General features: G+C 39.0%; 3 protein-coding genes across 5 annotated transcripts; 2 read left to right on the top strand and 1 right to left on the bottom strand.

The window, feature by feature from the left end:
- Positions 1–46: 46 nt before the first annotated feature.
- On the bottom strand, positions 47–5,225 carry ptges3a (prostaglandin E synthase 3a (cytosolic)). The gene is made up of 8 exons (XM_038723560.1): positions 5,069–5,225; positions 3,880–3,993; positions 3,559–3,628; positions 3,373–3,471; positions 2,518–2,607; positions 2,367–2,423; positions 2,186–2,213; positions 47–1,085 (listed from the first exon to the last, which is right to left on the bottom strand). Coding segments are annotated over exons 1-8 (480 nt in total). The 5' UTR covers positions 5,071–5,225; the 3' UTR covers positions 47–1,065.
- Positions 5,226–14,138: 8,913 nt separating this feature from the next.
- dtx3 (deltex E3 ubiquitin ligase 3) lies at positions 14,139–20,735 on the top strand. 3 transcript variants are annotated; one of them, XM_038723101.1, is made up of 5 exons: positions 14,139–15,099; positions 15,319–15,359; positions 15,915–16,717; positions 18,356–18,573; positions 18,807–20,735. In XM_038723101.1, the coding sequence occupies exons 2-5, from the start codon at positions 15,347–15,349 to the stop codon at positions 18,880–18,882; spliced, it is 1,110 nt and encodes a 369-aa protein (XP_038579029.1). In that variant the 5' UTR covers positions 14,139–15,099; positions 15,319–15,346; the 3' UTR covers positions 18,883–20,735. The 3 variants fall into 3 exon arrangements, with proteins under 3 accessions (XP_038579029.1, XP_038579030.1, XP_038579028.1); XM_038723102.1 differs by lacking the exon at positions 15,319–15,359 and having other exon boundaries at positions 14,143–15,099; XM_038723100.1 differs by lacking the exon at positions 14,139–15,099 and having other exon boundaries at positions 15,106–15,359.
- A 1,470-nt stretch (positions 20,736–22,205) lies between these two features.
- LOC119906187 (probable E3 ubiquitin-protein ligase DTX3) lies at positions 22,206–25,864 on the top strand. The gene is made up of 3 exons (XM_038723737.1): positions 22,206–22,557; positions 24,403–24,620; positions 24,770–25,864. Exons 1-3 carry the CDS (start codon positions 22,252–22,254, stop codon positions 24,846–24,848), a joined length of 603 nt encoding a protein of 200 aa, XP_038579665.1. The 5' UTR covers positions 22,206–22,251; the 3' UTR covers positions 24,849–25,864.
- Positions 25,865–26,252: the final 388 nt, after the last annotated feature.

The raw sequence follows: 26,252 nt of genomic DNA, 5'->3' as shown, positions 1-26,252 counted from the left end.
TACTTCTTCCACCACATCCCCACAATAATTGACAATAATCCCTTCCTCATTGTATTCTTCCTCTGAACTTTATTGATGATGTTAAACTTTTTTGGAACTTGAAAAAGTGATGCTTCCATACTACTACTGCCACCTTGTATTCAACAGTCTTAAACAGTTTATTAGAAATGTATACTCAAACTCCTACAGCATAAGACAAATGCAAAAGTGTTCATCAAACACAAGCCCCCAAAGCATAGTTCTAGTGTATCTGATGGACAAACACGTAGAACCTGTATTGTTTAAAGTATTTGGAAACTCTTGGTAGACTACATAGGATTTCTGACCTCACCTCTGGAAGAAAAGTAACTGTTGTACCTGCTACAATATGCAATGCTCTGTATAGAGAAACAAACTCACCTTTGGAAAGGTACGACTATATGCTAAAATTGTACCACTCTACTACCTTAATCTCAACACAAATTGTTGCACAAGCATGTGTTTATTTTAAATGCTGAAATATGTTTTAAAAATGAAAGTTTTGTTAAATATTTGCAGATATTGGCATACATTTGAAAACCCATTTCAAGCAGAACGCCTGCTTTTTAAATTAACAAACAAAATAAGTGCAATTTACAATACAAACATTAAAGGGGAAAATCTGTCATTAAAAAAATCTACTTTTTTGGAAAATAGGCATTTTGAGTTTTTTTTTTGTTCATTAGAAATCACCATGTTGAATACATAACCTTACATCGCAAAAAAACAGAGAGAGAGAGAAGGTATAAGACATCAGCACATCCCATTACAGTCATTTAAGTCAATGAACAATAACATTTTCATTTGAACAGAATTGTCCATGCAGAACAGAACAGCAAAGCACAGCACTGTATGTCGCTATGGATCTCTGTGCATGTCTGTATCCAACAGTCACTCCCCGTCACTCCCTTGAGGGGTTTTCACTTAGGAAACTGTGTAGAGATATGGGGTTTCTTCTCCAACATGGCTGCCAACTCATGTCTAGTCTCTCTCTTCAACCGCCGTATAACTTACTTTGTTTACTACTGAGGTGGCACCCATATACATCTACTCAAGGTCGGGCATTTCTGGAAGGGAGACAAAATTAAAGATGTGATAAGTGTAAGCATGTGATTACATTTGAATGTAATCATTAACCTATTAGAATAACAAAAACTGATGCAGCAAAAAAAGGTAGATACCTAAACATACCCATTTGTGATTTTATGGCTAACTTATGCTGGCCGCACACTAAAGAGGATAACATTTCCAATGTTATGGGTCCAACTGCGTCTCCCAACAATCGCATGGGCGTTCCTGAGCCAAGACTAGTCGGAACCGATTATCGGCCCAAATGATCCTGTATTGTTAGGGCTGTACAGACATAATCTTAAGGTCACCGACTGGATCAGAGGCACCCCAACTCGTATGCTAAATATATTTACAATTTAAAATCAGGATGTGTTCCCATCAGAAATCCACAACAGCCAATGAGAGTGAGTTGTCCGGGAAGCCTCACCAGTGTGTTGTGTATTCGTGCTATAAAATGTACAAACCATGCTGATTCCCTCTATCACAGATGTGTATTCTTTTTTTTCCCCTCCTCTGTGCATAACACACCAAGTGCAACCTCAAGTGCAGCTAGCTGACCCCGACAGCCTGCCTCCATGTTTGTTTATGTGTGAAGTCATGTTTGATCTCTCAGATCCTAAGTCCCCAAATCTGCCACTTGGAAATCATTTGGTATAAACACCAAGTGTGTGGTCCTGTGTCTTGACTGAATTGTCCGGTGTGTGCGTTCTCAAGATTAAAATATTAAAAATTAGTTAATTCGGTCATTGTATCTGTGGTGTCTCATGTTTTTCTTTTTTAATTGGTCATGATTTGAAAATCTTGTAGTGTGCACCAGGCATTAACTATATTTAACTTAACTCTTAATTATAGGTATTTGTGATGGAATAAAATTAATTATCCTTCAGGGAAAGACACATAGAATTGAACCCTTCCTAAAATAATATCATCAGCACCATATTACATAGGATGATGTCATCTTCCCCCCCTACACATTGTACAACTTACTTCACAGATCCTTTAGTGAATCACATTACAGCTCTCCTCTTCTCACCCCATGTGATCTAGTGACCACCTATTACAAATTATAAGACAACTCTTATAGAATAGTACTTACTTTCATCGTCACTGTCTGCAGAATCATGCTGCAAAACAAAACAAAATCAATAATAATTCTTCATGCTCTGATTTACTTGGTAAGTTTCACTTTATTAAAATGTCTTCAAACAAAGCACCTGTTACTGAAATAAAATGATATGTAACAAATAAAAAGTACTATATGCATTTAAAAAACATACCTCCTCATCTGCACCGTCTAAATCAGGTAGATCATCCCCTCCCATGCTGTTCATCATCTGGAGAAATGCACAGGAGACATCAATCAATGTCAGCACTACAGTACATCTGGACATACTCACTTCAGGCACAGTGCATGTTCAATATGCTTACCTCTGAGAATTTGTCAAAACTTGACAAGTCCTCATCAGAGTCATCTTCCCAGTCTTTCCAGTTATTGAAGTCCACACTCAGCCAGTTGCACTAAAAGAAGATAAATATGTAAGTGTTTATGTAATGCACTATTAAACATCTAATGAGTTTATTCCAGACGTTTTTTCAATCACGATATTTCGAGTTGTTTTGCTTGGTGGCACGTTATATTGTCACCATTTTCAGAACTAAGAATTTTCCTACTTTTAATTAGAGCCCGATACGAGCGAATTGCAGATAAATCGGTATTAGTATTTATAAGAGACAAGGATCCTTCATCATGTCATTACATAGTTTGTCCACCACAAGGCATTATACAACTGCTGCCCCCCTGTTGGCAACACACATTTGGAAGGCCACAAATCCACCAGGAGACACAGCCATCAGCTAACATAATCAGCTGTACTTATGTCCAAAGTACAATGTATAACAAAACATTTTCTTTTTAACTGCATTATATCATATAATCTTGGTGAGGTCTCATAGCTGGTGAGGTTAAATAACACAGAACACATGTTAGGGATAATCTTTATTATGTTATACGTTTCTGAAAAGAATAAGGAAAAAAAAAAAAAAGAGACCACCAGCAATATTTCGTAAAAATCGGATTTTAAGATCATCAAATATCAAAATCAGTATCTTTACATACCACATTTTATTAATAAATGAGCTAACAGCTTACCAAGACTTCTTTTCAGATTGATGGCAATTAAACTGGTCTTATACGTTTTGCAAAAAGTCTGTATCTGAAGTGCCAAATGATTCATATCTGTCGACTGACGTTTAAAAAAAAAAGAAAGAAAGAATTAAACTTACCTTCGTCTTGTCTTTGGTAAGTCGTGGCCATGATTTCCCAGCCTCTGCTTTTCGTAAACAACACAACACAGACCTGTCAGTGCGTCTGTGTTTGGATGCCTGCATGAAACAGAGAGTCTGTTGAAGGCTTTGCAGGAATAAAAGATATGGTAGAACTGCAACTATGGCTACAGGTGACAAACGTACTTTGGGGTCAATCTCCCCAAAAAGGTCCACTGTATTCTGGTGTTTGATATTATCTGTTCCACTGAAACAGCTGTATGGTGAAAAGAAAAGAGGTCATGATATTTCCTTTGTAACTTCCACCAATAACTGACAACCAATAAGTCAGTTGTGTTTTTCTCATTCTGTTCATACACTATAGCACATGTGTATGCCCTGTTCCCAAAAAGCATCTTAAGGCTCATCTTTTCTTTAAGATGATTGTGGGAAATAGGGCCAATTACCCCCAAGGATAAGAACATTCTCAGGAATATTACCATTTAATGTGCTATTAATGCAACTTACCTGAATTCAAATTTGGATTTGTCGAATTTTACTTGCACATCTTTACTATCCTCCACGCAGAACTCTACGAAGACAGAGTCCCGTCTGTCATACCACTTAGCTGCTGCAGGCTGCCTAATGACAAAAAGTAGAAAGACCGTGTTGTTAATGTTCATATTACTGTTAATGTGTGCTGGCCAAATATTAGGATAGATTATATTTTGATGCATTAGCAACACTTTTCTTGAAACGTTCATGCCAAAAAAGCCCTTTGAATTGAATGAGTGACATTAAAACAATCCAAAATAATTCCTGCTTCATTCTTAACTCAGATGGTAACTATTAAACAACTACAAGTGTCCCACTTGCTAATAAATGTAGGGCATGTCATTTTAACAGCTAGGGCTGGTTATTCTGTCCTGGTGGCCCCACGTGTTTGAGGTGCAGCTTAAATCATGTTGAGGAAGGTTTCATTCATTCTGTCTAGATTAGCATGAGAGCATCTGAAGTGATCTTTAGCTCTTTGCCTTAATGCAATAACTTACCCCTCTCTAAGGACAACTTGACAATAGAACCTTTAATTAAAAAAAAACTACAACGGACCCTTTAATGAAAATGGTGCACTTGTTAACACGACATTACATATATTATCAGAGCAACAATTACATTATCATACTGTGGAGTCGGGTAATGCTACACCAATAGTAACGTTAAGCTATAACGTTATGGTTGTTCGCACGTGAACCACAGTGAGGAGAAAACATATTTGTCTGAATGAGGGCAGCCTGTGTTACGAGTATCACTGACTGCGCTGGCTTAAGTGAAATCTTCTGAGCTCATGACACCATGCTTTTTCAGTGCTAACATTAACGTTACCCTTGTTGCTTGACTTTAGCCTGCTAGCTAACAAAAACTGAGCTGATGTAAGGCTCGTAAACAACACTAGCTGGGAGTTTGTTATCTTATGAGACACTGTGGTGCCACATTATATTAAAGTTTCGCTGAAATAACGTTAACGTTAGCTGTCGGTGGATTTAAAGTGCTGTGCCTTTTAGTCTTGACAGCCGCGCAAGTAACGTTATGACTGCGTCGCTGTGGCTAACTCGTGTGCTTAGCTCAGTTAGCTTACATTAGCTGTTGATCCAACACTAACAAGGCTGCTAACGACAACACATACCGTTAACGCCTACATAGTAAACCCAAGACTTACATCTCCACTGTTTTAGAAATTAAGCTCCCTCGTCGGACCACGATTTAGATAATAGTGTTAGCTAGCTGTAGTGCCCGGCAAAAGATAACTGAAACCGAAACGGTTAACGCAAACGTTTGCAACTGATGCACTGGTATCTCCCCAAACATCGCGTATTTTCCTTCTCCTCTCGCGATAATTCGCCTTCCTACCACTGGTGTTTCGCAGCCGAAGCCGCTGGAGACAATTCTAGAACGAGTGCTCAGTGTTCCAGAGCAGCGCCACAGCTCCGCCTCCAAACTCACACTACCAGATGATATACGAAGTGACTACCAGATAATTATATGAATACAGTCATGAAAACTGTGTATTAAATTATGGCTTCCTTGAATCCCTTTCCACCTTTATTGTGTCCCAATTACATAGTACCAAGTACATAGTAGGTCCTATTAGTAGAAAATGCACTTAAAGTATCAAGTTAGAGTACTACTGCAGAAAAACGACCTTTGTTTTATATTATTTATTGAATCATTTTACTTGTTGTTTAGTATCATGTGTTTTGCATGTAAAATCTTAATTTGTGAAGTAGTAACCTACCCTAACTATAGTTGTTCATAAATGTTCTAACAATATTTGTCTCTGAATTTAGTTGAGTAGAAGTAAAAAGTGGCATGAAGTGGAAATATCAAGTACAATCAGAATCAGAATCAGAAAATGTTTTATTGCCAAGTAGTTTTTGCATGTACGAGGAATTTGCTTTGGCGATAAGGTGCCACATGTAGACAAACACACAGTTGACATAAATAACTATATACATATGGAATAGATTGACAAGATATAAAATATAGAAGAATAACGATTAACACTTAACAACAAACAACTTATACATGCAGTATACCAGGTGCAATGATGTGAAATTAAATATTATTTACATGTGCAAAAATATATAGTATTTGTAAGGGAAGGGGGAAGTATCAGTGAGGGACCCGGGCCTTGTTAATGAGGCTAGCTGCAGAAGGATAGAAGCTGTTTTTGTGGTGAGAGGTTTTGGTCCTGATTGAATGCAGAGGGGAGCGACTGAAACAGTTTGTGACCGGGATGGGAGGCATCAATTGCAATCTTTCCTGCATGCCTCAGAGTCCTGGGGATGTACAGGTCCTGAAGAGATGGAAGATTGCAGCCAATGTGTGTGAAGGAGGAGATCACCATACTCAGCAGACAATTCCTCAAGAAACAGTTTTAAGCTTCTGTGTTGTTTGGCCTTTGCTCGAATGGGGTTGATAATTTTAACAACAGGTGTCATGACGTGACCAAATCCCATAAACGTTGTGCATATAGCCTGCTGACAAATGATGCATAGATAGTTTAGAAATTTTGGCAATTCTGGGCCTGCCTTGCAATGTACAATCAATTCTATGTGACAACCTGTCATTGCTGGGGCTCCATCTGTTGTTATAGACACCAGCTACATTTTACAATGTTTTACAAAGTATTCCTTCAAAATATTGTAGATATCAACTCCTCTGGTTGTGGTTTTCAGAGGAAGAAATGACAAAAACTTATTTGGTGGAAAAGTCATCAGACACCATCCGAATGAACACAGCCAACTGGGAGGTATCACCGGAGCACCGACTCATCACACTGGATTGAAAACCATTCTCGCCTAGTCATGTCCTGTTCCAACTGCCCCATTGCATCTGCAGAAAGCGCAGAGACTCTCCTTGCCACTGTGTTAGCACTGATCTGTAAATCAGCAATAGCAGACATAATTTCTGTCTTACTTTTAGGGTCCCTGAATAATGTTTCGACCATTTCTGTCATAGCTTTGTGACACAAATAGTACTAGTTGTCACCTAACAGTAGAATACAAACAATAATAATAATAATAATATCTTTATCTATATAGCACTTATCAAAACAAAGTTACAAAGTAGTTTACATAGAATGCAAAGAACACATACAACATTACACATAAAAACACAGCAAGTTATGGGTCCCTATAATTATCTCTTCTATCCCATTAGTATCACCACTCTATGGTATGCATATTCAACAAGTCACACACCTACATTTACAGTCCTAAATTAAATTACATACCGATGGAAACTATAAGCATTTTGTAAACGTTACAGGTAAAATGTGTGCACATAAGAGCACTTAAAAAATTTATATCAACAGCTGTAAGATCAGAGTCGAATCAACAGCTTCCTGACACTGCAGACTATTAGATTCAACAAGATAGCATTTGATGTAGAACTGTATTGGATTTCACTACATTGTATAATGGTTCTGTTAATACTCTTCAGACTTTTTCCTCTCTGGCTTTTTCTCGGCCATCTCCTTCACAGTGCAAGAAGTCCAGCATGTTTGTGCGGGTGTATAGAACTCTCTCGCACTGCCTCTGTGCACGAGCACTAACGTCACCTGTTGCTGATTAGCTGGAACAATGTTGTGTCATGGTCCACACCGCTTTCTTTGTTTTCCATTTACAGATTTATTTTCAGAGCACACACAAAACAGAGAGCTAGCAAACTGTGAGGAAATAATTGCTGACTTTAACAAAAAGTGTAGGCCTATTTCATTGATTACAATCAATTGTCACTTTGCACACTATGTATGTTTTTTTATTTTTTTATTTACACATGATATAAGAAAGATAAGCCTGTTGATCCAAAGAGGGTAAATGCACAAAATATTCAAAATATTATATTATTTCAAAATACATTATCTGTACTGGGAGCTTTTGCAACTGTAATTAATGATTCAAAGTCATCAATGTGGGCTTCATATCAAGGGCAAGAGCAGCAGTTTTTATTTCAGGTGGTACAGGAGCAGTAAGTGCAAGAGAAGGATACTGCTCCTTCCAGTCTGGAAGCTGTCACAATGGTCCATTTTTCAAGTGCCGCCGTCCTCGTTACCAGAATATGAAGCCGATGTTTCCCCTGTCCTGGTTGAGTCAGTTTTGACAATATGAGCTTTACAAGTGATTAATGGTGTGCTCCATTCATTGCCATTAAAAACAGGCACAGAATAAAAGATAGTTCTTTTGTAGCTCTTCTTAACCCCTGCCTCCATCAAGAAATGTTGGTCTGGAGAGGGACCAGTGGGGAAAAAGGACTATAGAGGAAGCTGGAAAAGGTAATGATGACACCTTTGTGAGACCCCCCATTACAATAAATAAGACAACAGGTTCATTTGGTGGCATGAGTAGCAGGAGGTCACCAGTATAACTTTTATTTTTTAAACAGCAGAAGACTGAGGGTATTTCTGCATTTGGAGATGATGAAAAAAAGATGGCTCTGGCTTGTGGTTATTTTCTTAATAGAGAGCGAGCACAAACACAGTGGTGGAAGCCAAATCATCTCCCTTCACAGCTTCTTTCTCAGCTGGCTTATTAACAGATGCTTCTTTAGCATTGCTCTCAGCCATTAAGTTAGAGTGAGCTTAGCTTTATCAGTTTGGGTTCCCATAGGAAAGGAGACTGTTAGATGCACCTGCTGCCATGGTGTTTGACTTCTAGTGGTTTTCTTTGTGGGTCAAAACACTCAAGCAGCAGAAAATAACATGGAAATTGATGACTTTAAAGCTGATGCCACTTTGGGAGCAACTTCAAGCAGTTGAACTTGGACAAATTAGGCTGAGAGGCAGCGTCACCAGTTTGAGACTTGGCAGATGTCAATAGAACAAGTAGAAAAAAAACGCAAAGGCAGGGATAGAGCGAGCACCATCACAAGAGTGGGAAACGTTCACTGTGGATTGAGCCACAGATGACAATAATAACTTGGATAGAATAACAATGCCAAGCAGCTTCTGAATGTGTGGGACACGACTGGTGATGTTAGAGAGGATGGGATGAAAATATTTGAAAGAATAGGTGTTTGCCTCAGACTGGAGGTGCAGAAGAGGGTTTAGTATATGGGTATAGGTTAGTGCAAGGATCGTGTACACAAGGAGGTATGGAAGACACACTGGAGAAGAGAGGCTGGAGGGCATGAAGCAAAGAGTGAAAGACACATTATCAGTTTTCAAGTTGATAGACCTGAGCATTACTTGTAAGATTATATTATAAGGATCAGTCCACAGCAAGGTCTGTGGATGTATTTAATTCCCTTTATATTTAGTGTCCGTTATCATAGAACCCCTATAAAGCAAACCAAACTAGCAGCATCAGCTTAATTGATATCTTTCAGTAATCCAACATTTATTTCAACAACATCTACCATATAATGCTAAATTTCCCCAGATAGGTATGTAATTGTACTATTTTCCTCTAATGATTCCACCTGCACTTTAAAGTCACTAAAGACAGTAGCTTTCTGCAGCTGCAATGTGATTTGAATGGATGATTAAAAATAACTTGCTGTGCTGCCGTACCAGTCACTCTGGCAGATAATATGCTATTATTTGGATACATTATTGTGATCTTAAAACCTAATTTCCTTCTTTAGTGTGGTCCAGTTGACAAAGGTTTGCCTACTGGCCTTATTTTAATGATTCCATTTATAGAGTATGTCAAACATACTGGTGAAACTCTGTGGTATATAAACAGTTTCTGCAAATTCAAATGGCCTAACTGTAAACAAAAGAAAAGATAGGATTAAACAGATTTTACATTATACACCGCACTATACAGCGATACACATATTATCTAAGTCTTTACACAGCAGATTGTCTAAGAGGGTTTTCACAAGCTCATATTGGTTGTAAATTCTAGTGTAATTTAAAATTTATGCATTTACGAACTTTATAACAAATCACTAATTTATTAACTACTAACAAATTATGAATTATTTGATGACTTCTAGTTATAATGTTTGCATCTTTAAAAAAAGAAGAGCTGCTCTGGTTTTGTTGCACCCTCCATTTCCCTGGCCTTTCTTTTAAAACAGAAAATCCACCCTAGAATTTATATTATTTCTATCATTGCAACTTTAAAGGGGATATATGTAGTTTTTCAATGAAATCACTTATTAATAGATCAGATTTTTACTTCTTTTTTTTCAATAGGCTGTAGCCTCACTTAGAAATGAAGCACATGACTGTTTTCTCTGTTGCTCACAACAGCCACTATTCTGCTTCTTGCAGCTCTGTGCGCGCCCCAAAGGCTCTCTGCGATTACAGTGACAACAATGCAGCTCACAACATGCCGTCCACTAACAACACAAAACAACCGTCTCACAGCACAACACAGGCTCCAACATAGGCTATGTTCAGACTGCAGGCCTTAATGCTCAATTCCAATTTTTTTTATGTTTGACAGTTCACATTATTACTTAAATGTGGCCCATATCAGGCCCAATCCCAATGTCCACACTCACAGACCCACAGAATTTGGGATTGGGCCTCAGACTCCAGTGTGAACTGTCCGAGGCCTGAAAGCGACCCGCATGTGCAGAAGAATAACATGACGTCACATGCAGCATGCTGTTGCAGGCTACAGAAGTAAACAAGGAGCAACAGAGGTTAGCTCATGGGACACTTTTTATTGTCCTCCTACGGTGTTCACAAATTTCTGTTAGTCTCGATTCCGACCTGAGTGTCCAGACTGGAATGGAAGTGGCCCAATTCCGAACTGGAAAAGATCAGATTCCATGTGACTTGGCCTGTTCACACTGCCATAAAAAGATAAGATTTGAGTCATATATGGGCAAAAAAAATCTGATTTGGGTCACACTGGCCTACAGTCTGAACGTAGCCATAAACTCCACGTAGGCATACAAAACAACAATAAAGCTGTATCTGCTGAAGCCTGTCAGAACAAACGAGATTCAAATGACGTGTCAGTCAACATCAGAAAGGCTGTGTTATGGAGAGTCACGTTAGATTGCCGGCTAACGCCCAGCAGTTGCTATTGTTATCCAGTGCAATGTTGTATCGCTTTCCACATTACTTCACCAGGTAACGCGACTTATATTACTATCCTGTGTACCACCTGTATTATGTCAATGTGTTTATTTAGCCTGCAAGAAAGGATGTAACGGTACAAAGCAAATGTGGAGCAATTTGTTTACACTAGCCTTAATGCAAGCCAGGGCAGTTAGCTAAAGCTACATTAGCTCGGACCTGCCGCTGTTTGCTTCGTAACGTTCATTTTAGATTTATTGTTGTTTTACCGATACTCAGGTACACAGCTTCTCCACCGTCTGAGTTGCTGTAATTAACAAGTCCCACATAATCTTCATTCACTTCATTACACTGACATAAAGAAACCATATAATCACATTATGAATGTGTTTTGAGAAATAGTGTAATGTGAAATATATTGTGTGCTGTTGATGGCCTGAGCTCCTTAAGCAGGGTGATCCAAAGTGTGGGCCCTTACAGCCAGAGCCAACAGTCACATCAGCAAATCCTAAATCTAACCAAAAACCATAATTTAACTGGAAGAGGAAAAACTGACCAACCATTTTCACTTATTTTGCTATTGAAACATAAAATAAGAATCACAAGAACTCACTTTCTTCTAAAGGGTTACAGTTTTTCTCAATCAGTTTGGCACATCTACTGAAAACTCTAAGTGCAATCCTCACACCACGTGGTACATTCAGCACACCACTCTATATGACCTGCAAAAGGTGATTACTCAGTCAAATCTTTCTCTGACTCTTCCTCTACCTATCTTCTCCCTCACCATAATGCCCCGCACTCTAATGGATCGATTAAAAGTTTTACCTGTCAGCTAAATTGGACAGCAGTTGAAACTTAATTGTTCCACATCTTGCCTCAGTTAGGGTTGGGCAATAAAACAATAATGATAATTATCACAATATAATTTTCCTCAGTAACAATATAATAAATGTTCAATATATTGTCAATAAATATTTGGTTTAATTCATTTGAATAACGAACAAATTAGCAACTAATTTTTCTATTAAAATATTTATTTTTTATGAGAAAAGAGGCCTGAAAAATTATTAACTAATCATATTTGTAAAAAAAAGATTTTATCATAATATTTTTGAATGTTCTACCTCAGATTTGTTAAGTGACCTATTGTTTGGCATCAAGTGTTTGTCACATTCTGACCATAAAGATAAGCACACAATTAACCCTCTGGTTTCTTCAATTTTCACTCAGGAGCAAAAATTCTTAATGATTTTGACATATATTGTGATAATTGCCAATACTGAATGATATGAAATGTTTTTATTGTGATTACATTCAGGGCCATATCGCTCAGCCATAGCCTCAGTCCATCCATCTGACAACTTTTACGAAAATACTACATCATTATTATGTAACTTATATATGTGTGACAGGTTATTGTGATTGTTTGTTGCTCTATTTAGCATGTAGGGATTTACACAATAAACATGTGTATAACTGCATTTGAAAGAAATATGATTCAATATCAAACAAATGCGAAGTATTTTGATCTGCAAGGCTTACTCAGTGCATTTTGTGCCAAAGCAATTATAAATGACTATAGTCATGTTCATATAAATAGTCATATATATTGACAAAGTTTAATAGTCATTCGACAAGTGTCCCAAAGCAATTGAGAAAAACTACAATGATAACTGATCCATTACAGAGGTTGATATGTAGCAGGATGTTCTTTGGATGTTCTTATTATCATTCATTTGTAGGTGTTAGGGGAAGGTGTTGAGACATATTGTCAGTAAGTCAGTTATTTGAAAATATACTGCGCCTGTGAATCAGTTTTAGAGAGAGATAATGTCTCCTGTCATATGAGGTCACTATAAGCCAGTGACTATGGGATAGTTGAGTGAAGCTTAGGTTTACAGCCCTGCATTAAGTGAAAAGCAGCAGGACTGGGACTGTGTGGATGTAGGCACAAGCCCTGTGTTTACCATATTTTATTTGAACAGCCCACCGAAATGGATTTGAGCCTATGCTGAATTTCTTTTTGTGCTTTTGTCAATATTATTTGTTCCTTCCAAAGGTCTGTGCGAATATGGAGTAGACGCCACCGATTGATTGAACTGATCTCTGGAATGCTGCAGTCTTGTTATTTTGACTTTCCCAATCGGAAATAAACTTGTGAATGCAATTCTGTCTTGCACCCAACTCCCAAATATTAGATTTCACAGCTGAGATCACCAAAACAATAACTTAGACTGCAAAACACTACAATTTATGAAGTTAAAAATGCCAACATGTTGGTTGTAACATCTCAAATAGACAAATACACTGATTTACTCATAAACTGGGTGCTTTTTTGGTCAAAAAAAATAGGCAATTTAAAGACAACTGTCTTGTAACTTGGGATAGGCATTGGGATAAAAGTATTAATTTAACTATATGTTTATTATTGAGGTTGTAGCTTACAGTGGTCTTGAAATGGACTCATGTTTGTAAATGGGGCAGATACAAGGGCGTCATTTGTGCTGAAAATTGGTGGGGACATAATGGCTCAGATTAGGGGCATGATGATGAACTTGGGTCACGAGATGTGATGATGCACGAGAACAAGACAAGAAGATTTTTAACAGTATTTTGAAGAAATATGAAATATGCATTCTAGAGACATTTTCTGCTCCAATTTGCAGTGGAAATGTCTTTAATCATATAAAAGGGAAACAAAAAATTCAGCTGGCAGGTGACAATTCATAAATATAAAAAATATAACAGAATATAATGCCGCAATTAGCAGCTTGTTTTTAGTTACTTTTTCAGACAATGCACATTTATTTCTTCTATATTTAAATTGCATAGCATGTTTTCTTATTGTGCAGATAAACCTTTCTCAAAGCATTTTCCTTTGTTAGTAAACATTCCCTGGTCTTCCACACCAGAGGTATGTGTTATCCACTGCCCAAACAAATGCTTTCAAAATGTGATGGGGACATGTCCAAAGCTTCCCCAGTGTAAATTACACCTATGGATGGATAAAACACCTGTCATTATTACGCAGTCAAGTTCAACACCAGGCTACTGAAAATTAACCCCCTAATAAACATTAATATCTTTCTGATGAAAGAAAGAAAGAAATGAAAGTTTGTAGTCTTTTCATGCTACACACATAGAACATAACAGACAATTAAATTAGAATAGGGTAACATATAAGATAAATAAAATAAAACAATATATACAGTTGTTTATATACATGCACGTATACACCCAGGAAATAAGTTCGACAATTGGGAAACAGTAGCTTTACATTATAAGACAATAAAGTTATTTATTTCTAGGCCCCTATTATTATTGCTGTTGTTATTAATATAAATATTATTATACAATTTTAGCTGTAGTCTAATCTCTCAAGCCAACATTTTTAAAGAATGTGGTACTGAACTATGTACTCACTAAGGTTCTACACAAACAATGTATCCTGTCAAAAGTGTCAACAATTACATCATCACTGTCAATAAGTGAGTGTACCCGGAAAGACATCTTAATTTGCATCATAACTGAACGAGTGGGTATTCCCTCGATGGCGCGTGGGCTGGACAAGTGTGTGTACTTACAATGTGCACTGAGCGGTGCGTTATCCAAGGGAGCTGTTAATCACGACAAAAGAGTGATTCACTCAAAAGCATAAAGAAAGAAAAAAAAGCACAAACCACAATTTGTCAGCCAATCAGCTCAGCTCGGTGACGAACTTCCTGGTCACATTTTCTCGTAGGACCCAGTCGCCTTATTAATGGGTATGTTTGCTCCTGTGCGGCGGTCAACAGGGAGGACACGGACTCAAAATGAGAAGAAAGAGCACATTATCTGCCAGGAGAAAAGTGTCACATAGCTAGCGTGCTCGGAGCCTGATAAGAAGCGTGACCGCAAATACTGTTTACTCTGTGTTACGCCGATCCCAAGGACGTACAGGGGAAGGCAAACACGGGCGAGACTGGGGACAAGGTGCGGGATTTGGATGGCGTTTGCCAGGGCCAGGGAAGGGCTGCTGAACGCGTAAAGAGAGACATGAGCTTGGGAATACGTGTGGATATCATGTCTTGACTACAAAACATTAATTATTCGCGGATAAACTGCAGCAGCACGTCAGAAATAGAAGGCCTCCCCTGATGGAGCACTGTGCTCCTTAATCCAGCCAGAAACCTCCCTGACAGGCAAGCGACGAGCTACGGCAAAGGGTGAGGTACCTAAGTAACCATGGGGGGGTGGGGGCACTTAGCTAAATGTTGAACGCGAAATGTTTCAAACGCTAAGCTAATGTTGCGAAGTCGCGGGGTTTCGCTTTGCTGCTGCTGCTGCTGCGGAGGAGGATGGCTCAGTCAAAACACCGCCGAGCAGCTGTGATAACGTTTGTCCCGGTTCTTCAGTCTTTCTCCCTCTCTTTTTCTGTTCAACAGGACGCTTTATTCGCAATTGAGGGGATTTATGGGATCACAAGGTAACCTTTTAACCTAAAGGAGTGTCACTCTTGTGTTTGCATGTGGCTGTCAGTTAGCTTTCATGTTTTCCACGAATGACGGGCTTTAGTTTCCTTTGTTTACAGTGTGAATCTCTCTGAACAGCTGATACCTCCTCAGCAATGCCGCGATACTGCTTGGTGTATATTCCTCTGACGGGCTGCAGCCACTGCATATAGCCACCCTTTGTCGCGATATTCGATTCACTTTGTCATGCACAGATACAGTGCAAACAAAATGACTGAAATATACACCATGTTGCTTTTTAATTTGCATTGCCTGAGCTGTTAGGCCACCTGGGAAAGAAAGAAAAGCCACCACAGCCAGCAGAAACAACAACACTATTGTAGCTTCCTCTGAGCAAAAGATAGCATCATTGCCCATGCTGCAGATGGAAATAATATGGATTTGTGCATAGTCTTAGGGGACAACATCTACAACTGGATGTACATTCACACAAGTGGAAATTGTGTTAGTCTGAATACCTTTGTTCATACACTAATGTGCTGATGACTTCTGTGTGCCTCTCTGTGCAGTTTCCTCTGATGAGATGAGTGTGCGTGCTGGCCAGGGCAGTGATGAGGTGCTGGTTTCACAGGCAGTGTGGGATTACCTGGCTGCAGCTGGGCGGCCCTGGCTCATTGACTTCCAGCACAAGCAGGGGATGAGCGCTGGTATCATTAGGCGTGGAGAAAGGGGGGGCTGCTGCGCTGTGAGGCTGCAGCCGGTGGACGGCTCCAGGAGCGCCGGAGCTGGGGTGATGGATGGACCCATCTCCAGCGAGACGCGAAAAGCCTTCATTGACTTATGCCGCTGTGCCCGCAAAGAAATGAGCAAACAGGAGGGGGGACCCAAGAGGAAGAGGGCTCTGCTGCCCTGTGTGGGAGTCCTGGAGTCGAACGGAGAGGGGAGCCTACTTCAGCCTCCACCTCCCCAGCCTCGGCGCTCCCAAAGACAGCAGCAGAGGTTCAGGAAGCCTGCTGACGAGGAGGCCTGCGCCATGCTCCACGAGGCAGCCCAGAGGAAGGATGCGGATTCCAGCATGGCTTCCCATAACGAGGCAGAGGACAACAAAACGTGTTCAATCTGCATGGGGGACATAGTGGAAAAGACTACCCTGGAGAGGTGTGGCCATTCGTTCTGTCGCTCTTGCCTGGATCAAGCCTTTAAGGTGAAGAAAGCGTGTCCTGTGTGTCGGCTAGTGTACGGCCAGTTGATTGGGAACCAGCCTGCCAATGGTACAATGATCGTAGAGAGAGACCCTGATGTGGAGCTTCCTGGCCATGAAGGCTATGGGTGTATCTGCATCATCTACAGCTTCCCTCCTGGCCTACAGGCGGTAAGTAGACCAAGTGCATACAAGCAGATGCAGACTGTAAGTAATAACTTGCAATGTTGATAGTCATCTATGGGTGTAATGAAACTCAACTCACACTTGTTTTGGATAAAATACAGATAATTAAACATTGATAAATATTAGAATTAATTTGGGATAACATCTCATTTTACTTCTTCAATCTAACCATGTATAAGGTTATACTGCATGAAACCATTAAGGTATTTTTAAACAATCAGGTCAAGCAGAGGGCTTGACTGCAAATCTTCCTTTCTGTCCCTGACTGATATCTAGTTTTTACACGTTAAGAATCTTTACCTGCCTTCTTGTTACATCCAACCCGTAATATCTAGTTTTATAAATAAAATACATCAAATTAAAGGTACAATCGCGGATCCAAATGTAAACAAAAGAGACACCAAAACCACCAAAACTCAAAACACAGAATTCTGAAGTAGCTGTCACTATTAACTGAATTGTCAAGTCTTTTGATGCAGGGATGAATTTGGTAAGGTGGGTTTTATGACATACATACTTTACAGCTGTAAAACAGGCCTGTATTTGCAATAAGGAGTTGGCAAGCACAAAATGCATACCCTTACAAACTTACTGGAAATTACTTTGTAAATTGATCTGAGTATTAGGAGGCTTTCACACCTGAAAGTCCGCACCAAAGTCTGAACTAAAGTTTATGTTTTGATACATTTCGATACATTCTGTTATTTTTGGTTTAGTTTCACACTGCATTTATGCGACCGCACTAAAGGACTTTACATGACAGACCTGCGTCCTGTTGTCATCATCTATGTGGGCTGCGTCTCCCCATACTTGACCAAAGATGCGAGTGGCAGTTTGCTTCCATGATGGCCGTCTGTATCAAAAGATGAGCTGACACGGGAAATTTATAATTGTGGCCTCATTTCAATGCATTTCTTTGTGCATGTGTTTGTTTCCGGTTCACACGGTAACCACCAAACTTCCTGTAAATGGTCTGAAAGTCCGAACCATCCAAAAAATGCTTTCACACTAGAAATGAACCAAACCATGGTTCAGTTTGATCCGGACTGAGACTACCTCTTTTTGTCAGACCAAATTTTGTCTGTTTGGTCCGGGCCATGGTCCAGGGGAGGTTGGTTGGTTTGGTTTGGATCAAACTGTCTGAAAGTCTGAAAGTGAGGACCAGACAAGGTAGGTGTGAAAGCCCCCTCAAATGGTAAAAATTAAGGACTGAGGACTTTTAAGGAAGTGTTGTCCCAGTCTTGCTTCAGAGGGATTTATTTAGCTTAATTGGCTACTCGAGTGATTTAAAGGGATCCTATTGTTTTCTTCTAAACAAACTAAAGTTTTAGGGGTTTTTTTTTTTCCATTCACTGTTCAGTGCATTGTGTGTATCCTTGAGGTCTAATAAAGGTGTTGAGTGCGTTTCCTTCCTCATCCAAATATGCAAAGCTGATTTTTAAAAGTATTTTAATCCAGCATTGTTTACATAGACGTTTACTAGATACATTGCAGCATATCTTGGTGCATTACCGAGCACTTGTTGATTAGTAGAATAGTGTGACACGGAACCCTATAGACAAACACTAATGCCATTAATGCTCCTTTAAACTAATCCTGTTTTAACTCATTTGTTGCCAACAGCCAGAACATCCAAACCCAGGTGTTAGGTACCCAGGAACTGACCGAGTGGCCTACCTCCCTGACAGTCCTGAGGGGAACCGTGTGCTGGGCCTGCTGCGCCGGGCCTTTGAACAGCGCCTTATCTTCACCATCGGTACCTCCATGACTACGGGCATGCAAAATGTCATCACTTGGAATGACATTCACCACAAGACCTCAATATGGGGCGGGCCCCGCTGGTATGTATGGCCTTTTATCTGTAGGCGAATGGCCACTGAGATTTGATTTGGTAATAGCCTCAATAACTTCCTTTAAAGGCGCAATAGCTGAGAAAAGAGCTCTGCAAAGACTGACAGATGTAATTCAAGTTCCTGACAAGGAAATGCTATTAGTTGATGTCCTTGGCTGGGTGGCATTATTGCTGTCTGAGCTCATACAGATTCAGTGATGGCTTTTTTATTTCTCCTGACAGTTTTGGCTACCCAGACCCCACTTACCTGGTGCGAGTGACAGAGGAGCTCAGAGAGAAAGGCATCACGGTGGACTGACAGCATGGAAATGACAGATTCCACCAAGACTTTGTAGGACTTTCCGAGTGTCCTTGTGGTGGACATGACTCGGCTCCAGGTTGTGCTCTGAGACTGCCCTTCCCTTAAAGGATGGCTGAAGACAAGGCCCTCAGCAGACAGGCGTCTAATGCTGCAGCAGAGCCCACATCACTTCACTAGTTGTTCGTCTGTTCTTTTTTCCTCCAGAGTTCCTCTTAACCCAGTGCTACATGTGGAAGAAAATACTTTTGAGTGCAGTGCATTCTTGTATTACACAATCCTCTACCTGTCACTGTTGGCAATAGGACTGACATCTGATGCACTTATTTAAGAGCATCGTGGCGTGTTCTTTTATTTAGGAAGTTTAAGTTTAAAGTTATAAAGACAGTTTATGTTATATTAATGTTTATTTCTACACTGGGGATTACTTGATTTCTTTCAAGCACATGTTCTTAGTTTTGTCACCCCAGAAATATTTGTTGAGTAAGTCACTAATTTGACTAATTACCTGTTGTAAGTACGTGAATGGCAGAATAGCACTGCTTCAGTAGAAAGAATTAATTTTCAGAAATTATTGCAATCTAAAGCACTCACAGGCACTTTGGTAAGTTCGGTTTGTTTTTCAGTTAAGTCAGAGTCATGGTGTTTGCTTCCTCTGTGGAAGAGTGCCTGGGGCAAACAGGTTTCGTGCAGCCACCAGCTATTGGTGTGGGGGCTACAAGTTGATGTCAACTGGTTGGAACTTTTCTTTTCATTTTCTTTTTTTACTCAAATAGAAAGAATGTTAAAATATCTCTCACAGCGGCATTTATTACATGCATTAGGACTGTCCCCTGGGCTTTTTTTTTTTTGTTGCCATTGGTCACGTCTGTTATTTCAAGATGTCTCCCAGGTGTTGAGCCCATTACCTCAGTTCTCAGTAATGTGCTCATATAATTACCAGATTTATGACGATGTCAAATATAAAGGGCATACAGACCACTTAAACCAAATCAAAGGCACAACAGCTCTTTAAATATCTATGCCTCTGTCCCTGTCAAAGTTGGAGATTTGCCTGATTATGTTCTCATTTAAAATGAGGTAACTGTTGTAAATGTGTTAATTTAAATAGATTACATAGGATACACAGTGAAAAAATATCAAAAGGAAATGTTGCGGGAACAATTCATCTTTTTTTGTGCCTTTCTTATATTCACTTTTGATAAAAATCAAGCATGATGTTACTGATGAATAATAAGCAGTTTGGGCGTATTTCAGTGTTATTTGATAGTTAAACAGCATTATGTTTATAGCTATACTATCTGGCTTTAAGTACAAACACTACACCGTTCATGAAAATATGTAAACGAATGTGTATTAAAAAAGCTTCTTCATAAACATCATTGTAGTCCAAATGCTGAAAAAACCCTCCAAATTGATGAAGCTGTATGTGTGAAAGTGCTTTGCTAAGTGCAGTAACCTGCTTGGCTCTTGGTAAATTTGTCATTAATTTGGCTGGTTGGATCCACACACCAAATACCCTTTTATTACGTTTTCATCCCCTTTGTATTTTAGTTAAGGGACCAACGGAAATATTTTTGGGACACAGGATTGTAGTTTACTAAAGCTACTGTGCAAACATTTCTATGCATTACATGACTGAGGAGGAGCCAGGATATCTGGAGAGATACACATATTACAAATTGATTGTTAAGGAAAAGTTGGAGTTTTGCTTTTCTAATTGTGTTGATTCGTACTTTGTTGATATTCCGAAAAATGTGCTTTACATTTTAATACTTGAATAAAAAGTTATGTTTGGGTTTGTGTTGGATATTCAATGTACGCCCTAAATAAACCAGGTGCACTATAAGTAACTGAATATGTGTTGGGGTTGTCACCTCTAATGAAGATTTGACCAAAACTAATCCTCTGTACTTTCAAAGATTCTTGCAACACCAAGATACTGAACTCTGGCCATCTAGTGGGCAACCTTACAGCTTGAAAATACATCATACTGTACACTTAATTTGACCTCATTTTGTACAATAACTCAATTACAAGTGGGTAATATAATAAGCATAGTCATGAATCTTAATGGATCAACTTTCCAGTGTGTCGCTGTAAAGACCTGTTTGGTATGAAGTGTCACGGTGGCTAAGATGTGTATTCCAGAGAAGCATCACTGAATTAAAGATGAATAATTGGTAAGGTAACCTTGTTTGCCCTTTCAAACACTAAACTAGTTATATGTTTTACAAAGGCAGCAGATTGTTTTTCCCTTGCTCACAGCTTCAGGCAGTAAGTCATTGACTAATTATCAGAAACGATCAAAGCAAGCACTAAAATTCTAATGAATTATTCACCATTATTATTATTACACCACCATTATATCATTGTTCACCTGTTTTACATATATATATATATATACACATATTTCACACATATATACACATATAGTAGCCTATTGCACATTCTTATAATCAAAGAGTTTGAGTTATAGATTTTCTCTAATCAAACACAAATTGCAAATATTAGGTTAACTTAAAAGTGGTGGTCTGTGATTACTGCCAGTCAATGGGGGACTGAAGGCAGATTTCAACTCGCAACACTACCACACTAAAAAATACTTAACTACAAAGTCTGCCATTCAAAATTGTAACAAAAAAACGTATGTAAACGTATGTAAGTAATATAAGCAAAATGTATTTAGTAAAGTATATGGTCACTCACCATGCAGGCAAAATCACCTCTGTTAGTGTTTTTATTATAAATTATATTATTGGATTACTATTACTGATGCAAGCAGCATTTTAATGTAGCTGGCTGAAGTAAAGCTAATTCTACCTATTTTATATATGGGTGGACTTACTTTACTATATAACAATGTCTGCGTTTTATATGCTTATTACAGTTTTTAGGATCTTTAGAAAATACTAGCAAAGAAAGTACAAACTAGCTGTCACAAAAGTAGTGGAAAAAAGTTTGTGAAGTGCATCCCTTCCATTCCTTTAATGTGAATGGAGTTGCAGCAAGCAGCATCCAGTTAAATAGGCTACTGAAGCAGGTTACCTCAGAGGTGATTAGTAAAAGCCCTTATATTCTAACACTGTGTTCAACCCTTTTGTTTTGTTCATGAAATATGCTCATGCCTCTTTACAGATTTTAATGCCACATTTTCTCGTCAGTACGTACTCGTTAGTTTAAAATTCAAACCAATCAGAGGAGGGTGTTTGCACCACTTCCTTGCACATGGACGTCCATCACCCAGTGGAAATTAATTGTCACTTTTCTTATTCTGACGTCACATATCTCCGGACACATCCAACCCATTTGCAACCATATACGGAATAGGAACATACATAACCTAATCTCGTCACATACCGGAAAATAATGGAAAACACACCAAACAGTCACTCCGGTGACTTCCGTAAAAGTACGGAAGACTGCGCTATTTGCTTGGACAAAATTCAGGAGAAGAAGACATTAAAGTGCTTGCACTCTTTTTGCTCTGAGTGCATCGACTCGGTTTTCAAGTTTAAGCCGGCTTGTCCGATATGCAACACCTACCACGGACAACACACGGGGAACCAGCCGGAGGGCACGATGACGGTGACGCGGAGCTGGCAGCGGCTGCCAGGCTTTGAGCACTGCGGGTCTATTGTGATACAGTACACATTCCCAGCGGGGATACAAGGGGTGAGGCTGGCTGTTATTAAGGCTACAAGTCAACAGAGCTTGTTGGTGTGTACTTTGACTACATCTATCGGCTGTTGTCCAATAGAGGGCGCTGCCGTTTGCTGACAACCCTGCATGGACGTATTAAAGCATCTGGAATAGGTTTAATAAAATGGCCACCACTTCAGTTCGGCGTCATCCAGACAGTTCAACGGTTCAGTCCGTTGTTGTAATGCAACAACCACTGTGGAAATATTTAGGTTTCAAACATATACTGTATGTAAGAAGGTTTCAAACCGTCATTTAAGCATGCTGGGAATCCAATTAGAGAAGAGGTGCGTCCTGTTACCATAGACACTGTGCAGGGGTGGGGGAGGACAAGATGTGCGCTTTATGTCATGCTTATTAGGCCAGAACTCACCTTGTGTTAAAGGAGGATACTGACAATTCTGTGACAGCTATATGGAAATGATAATGTGGTTAACTTCTGTGGATAAGTTTCCTAGGGAAATGAGAGAAGATAGTGTATGTGGTATTGTCATAGGAAGCATGTTTTATTTGAAGGATAAGTCTGATGATAGTATTATAGGAATATACTGACTATTCTGTGACAGCTACATTTGGAGTTATTTTATAATAGATTGAGCTGATGGATTTTCTTTTTATTTACACCCACAATAAGGCTATGCAAATTCAAATTCTTATTTCTTATTCATAATGTGTTGTAGAGTAGGTTAATTCATAACTTCCTTATACTGACAAATATATCAAAGACTGACACTTTTTTTGTAACATAATATTTAAGATGACTCAGAGCCAAAGAGACTTGCTAACGTCTCAAAACAGGGGTGCAACTATTATTATCTTGAGTTGAATTAATAATTAATCAGTCTATGAAATTCCAAAAACTGAAAAAACATCACAGTTTTCCCCCGAGCTCAATGTGACGTCTTTAAATGTCTTGTTTTGTCCATTTATATGAAACAGAGAAAAAGCATCAAATCCTGACATGAGCAAAGCTTGAAGCAGACAGTGTTTGTTTTTTATTATTGAAAAATTACCGTATTGATTGATTAGCAAAATATGTGCTGATTATTTTCTGTCAATCAACAAATTGACGAATCACGTAATCTTTTAGGTCTACTTTGAACACCTTCAATATGTGGCAGAAGTTCTGTTTCCAACCCATTTTAGAGCATATTTTTATGTACAAAAAACCAGCAAGCATCGTAACTGTGACAGCAAATGTGCAATGGACAGTATGTGTCTCTGTGTGACAGAAAGAGAGCACATGCATCATGCCATATATGTGTTTATAGGGAGTCAGATGGGAGCAATACACCAAAGCAAACGGTAAAAATTAAGCATTGATTTTCATCCCAGTGTTCAAATTTGTCTACAGGTCAAGATATAAATGGAGGAGATTTATGTGTAGGAGAGAGAGTGGGGTTATATTTTTGGATGTTGTGCAACACTGAAGGCATCTTAAAGTTTCTGAAGTGTCTGTTGTATCAGGGAATGTTTTCTGGGCCTCAGGAGTATTTCAGATGCAACATCAAGGTTAGTTACCATGCCAAGGACTACCTCTCTGTGGCAGTAGAAGTCAGCCTTTTTCTTACCATATGTGAATGTAGATCCATCCCTTGTTTAGTTGTTTATAGGGAGATTTGAGAATGAGCTTTTCCTCCTAATCTATAACAAAGATATATTACAAAATTCATCAATGTCTTGGTCATGAAAACCTCTATCCCCACTCTTCCTAAAGGCAGGATTGTCATCTGGATTTAAGCGGCATTATAAGAGGGCCAAAATTGTTGATCAGTGTATGTTCATTAGTAATATATGCTGTTGTTTACCATATTACAGCCTGAGCACCCAAACCCCGGAGTGAGGTACAGCAGCACCTCTCGTGTTGCATTCCTGCCAGCCTGCGAGGAGGGTGAGAAAGTCCTGAAGCTGCTGAGGAAGGCCTTCGACAGGAGACTCACCTTCACCATCGGACGATCTGTCACCACAGGCCTCAACAATGTCATCACCTGGAACGACATCCATCACAAGACCAACATACAAGGTGGACCACAATGGTATGCACATTATTGCTGTAGAATAATCATTTCATTGAAATTTGTTGAGTGTAGAGTCATTGAATGTCTGACATTTCTGCCATCCCTAGACCCACACTGCAGATGTGTACTTACTACTTTACTAATACTTTATACTTTCTCCATTCCAGTTTTGGATATCCAGATCCAGAATATTTGTTCAGGGTTCAAGAGGAGCTTCGTCGTAATGGAGTGACAGAGGATGACTGATGCGTGAAGACAATCAGAGGACGTCCTTCTAATATATTTAATACTGTGTATTGTTACATATTTGCACATTTTGCATCATCAAGCAGGCATCTTCACCACTGACTTTTTTCCTCTATCGAGTGGATAAATTGAATAATTATATTGAGACATGAAGATTGTCTGTCAACTAACTATGCAAAATAATATTTTAAACTCTGTACAGTATATAATATACACAATGATTATAGTACTGTAGGTACTAAAAGGTAGTAAAGACGTTATACAATTTTAATAATGTAAAAATGCCATGTATCATCTTTTGTTAAAACTGGATCACAGGTCTGGTGCAGAGAACCATAGGAGGCAGAACAGGTCTTTACTTGGTCTGGCTCACAGTCAGCAACAAGGATGCAGCCAAAACAAGCAAACTGATCCTGAGGGGTAAGATGAGAAGAATTAAAAAAAGGCTGGACAGCATAAACAACATAGACTATCTAACAAGGAGTGACTGCTACCTGTTTTCTGTATAGACTGATACATGGATAGTGTCGATATGTCCCAATGATGATGTCCACAACAATCTTGAAACATTGGCTTTAGCTTTAGCACATTTCTGAACATAAGTGGAATGGGTGAACCAACATATCATTACTGTTGTATATTTCAAGCTTACATGGTAATGGAGTAAGTCTACTTTGCTATAGCTGACACTGGGTGACTGCTTTGACTTTGCTCAGTATGATTAATTCACACATTCAACCAGGGAGGTCCATGTAGGAAACCTTTGCACGCCTATGACAATATGGTTAACGTCGGAAACGAGAGACGATAATGTATGTGGTATTGTCAAGTCTGATGGTATTCTATATTTTGCTTAATGTCAACAAATCCAATGAAAAGACTAAAACCAACAATGAATTGCTCCTACTAGCAAGTGTTGCCTGTGTATCCACACATGTAGCTTATTCCTCTCTGCCACAGACTACCATTGGAGTACAAAAGCTAATAAAAACACATAAAGGTGACATGTTCCTTCATTACATTGAACATGGACAATGTAGTCTGTTTAAAGTCCTCCTGCTCTTAATATTCACTAATGTACCAAATCCGTGGCTGTAAATAGTACCAAACAAATGCACAATTTACTTGTTTGAGTTATGTTTGTTAAAAAACTACAGCGCCCAACTGTTTTAGCCATTACAAAAATTAAATTAAAATACATAAAAAACGTTGTGTATATATATATATACACTGAACAAAATCATAAATGCAACACTTTTGTTTTTGCCCCCATTCATCATGAGCTGAACTCAAAGATGTAATACTTTCTTTGCATAGGTGTGCCTTAGGCTGGCCACAATAAAAGGCCACTCAAAAACGCACAGTTTCACTATATTGGGTGGGTCCGGGGGGGTCCGGAAAACA

This window comes from Micropterus salmoides, unplaced genomic scaffold (assembly GCF_014851395.1).
Source record: "Micropterus salmoides isolate LMB-PRFRI ecotype aquatic unplaced genomic scaffold, ASM1485139v1 Ms_hic_scaffold_16, whole genome shotgun sequence".
Lineage (NCBI taxonomy): Eukaryota > Metazoa > Chordata > Actinopteri > Centrarchiformes > Centrarchidae > Micropterus > Micropterus salmoides.
The sequence above is the reverse complement of the archived record's forward strand: the minus strand, read 5'-3'. Positions and strand labels throughout refer to the sequence as shown.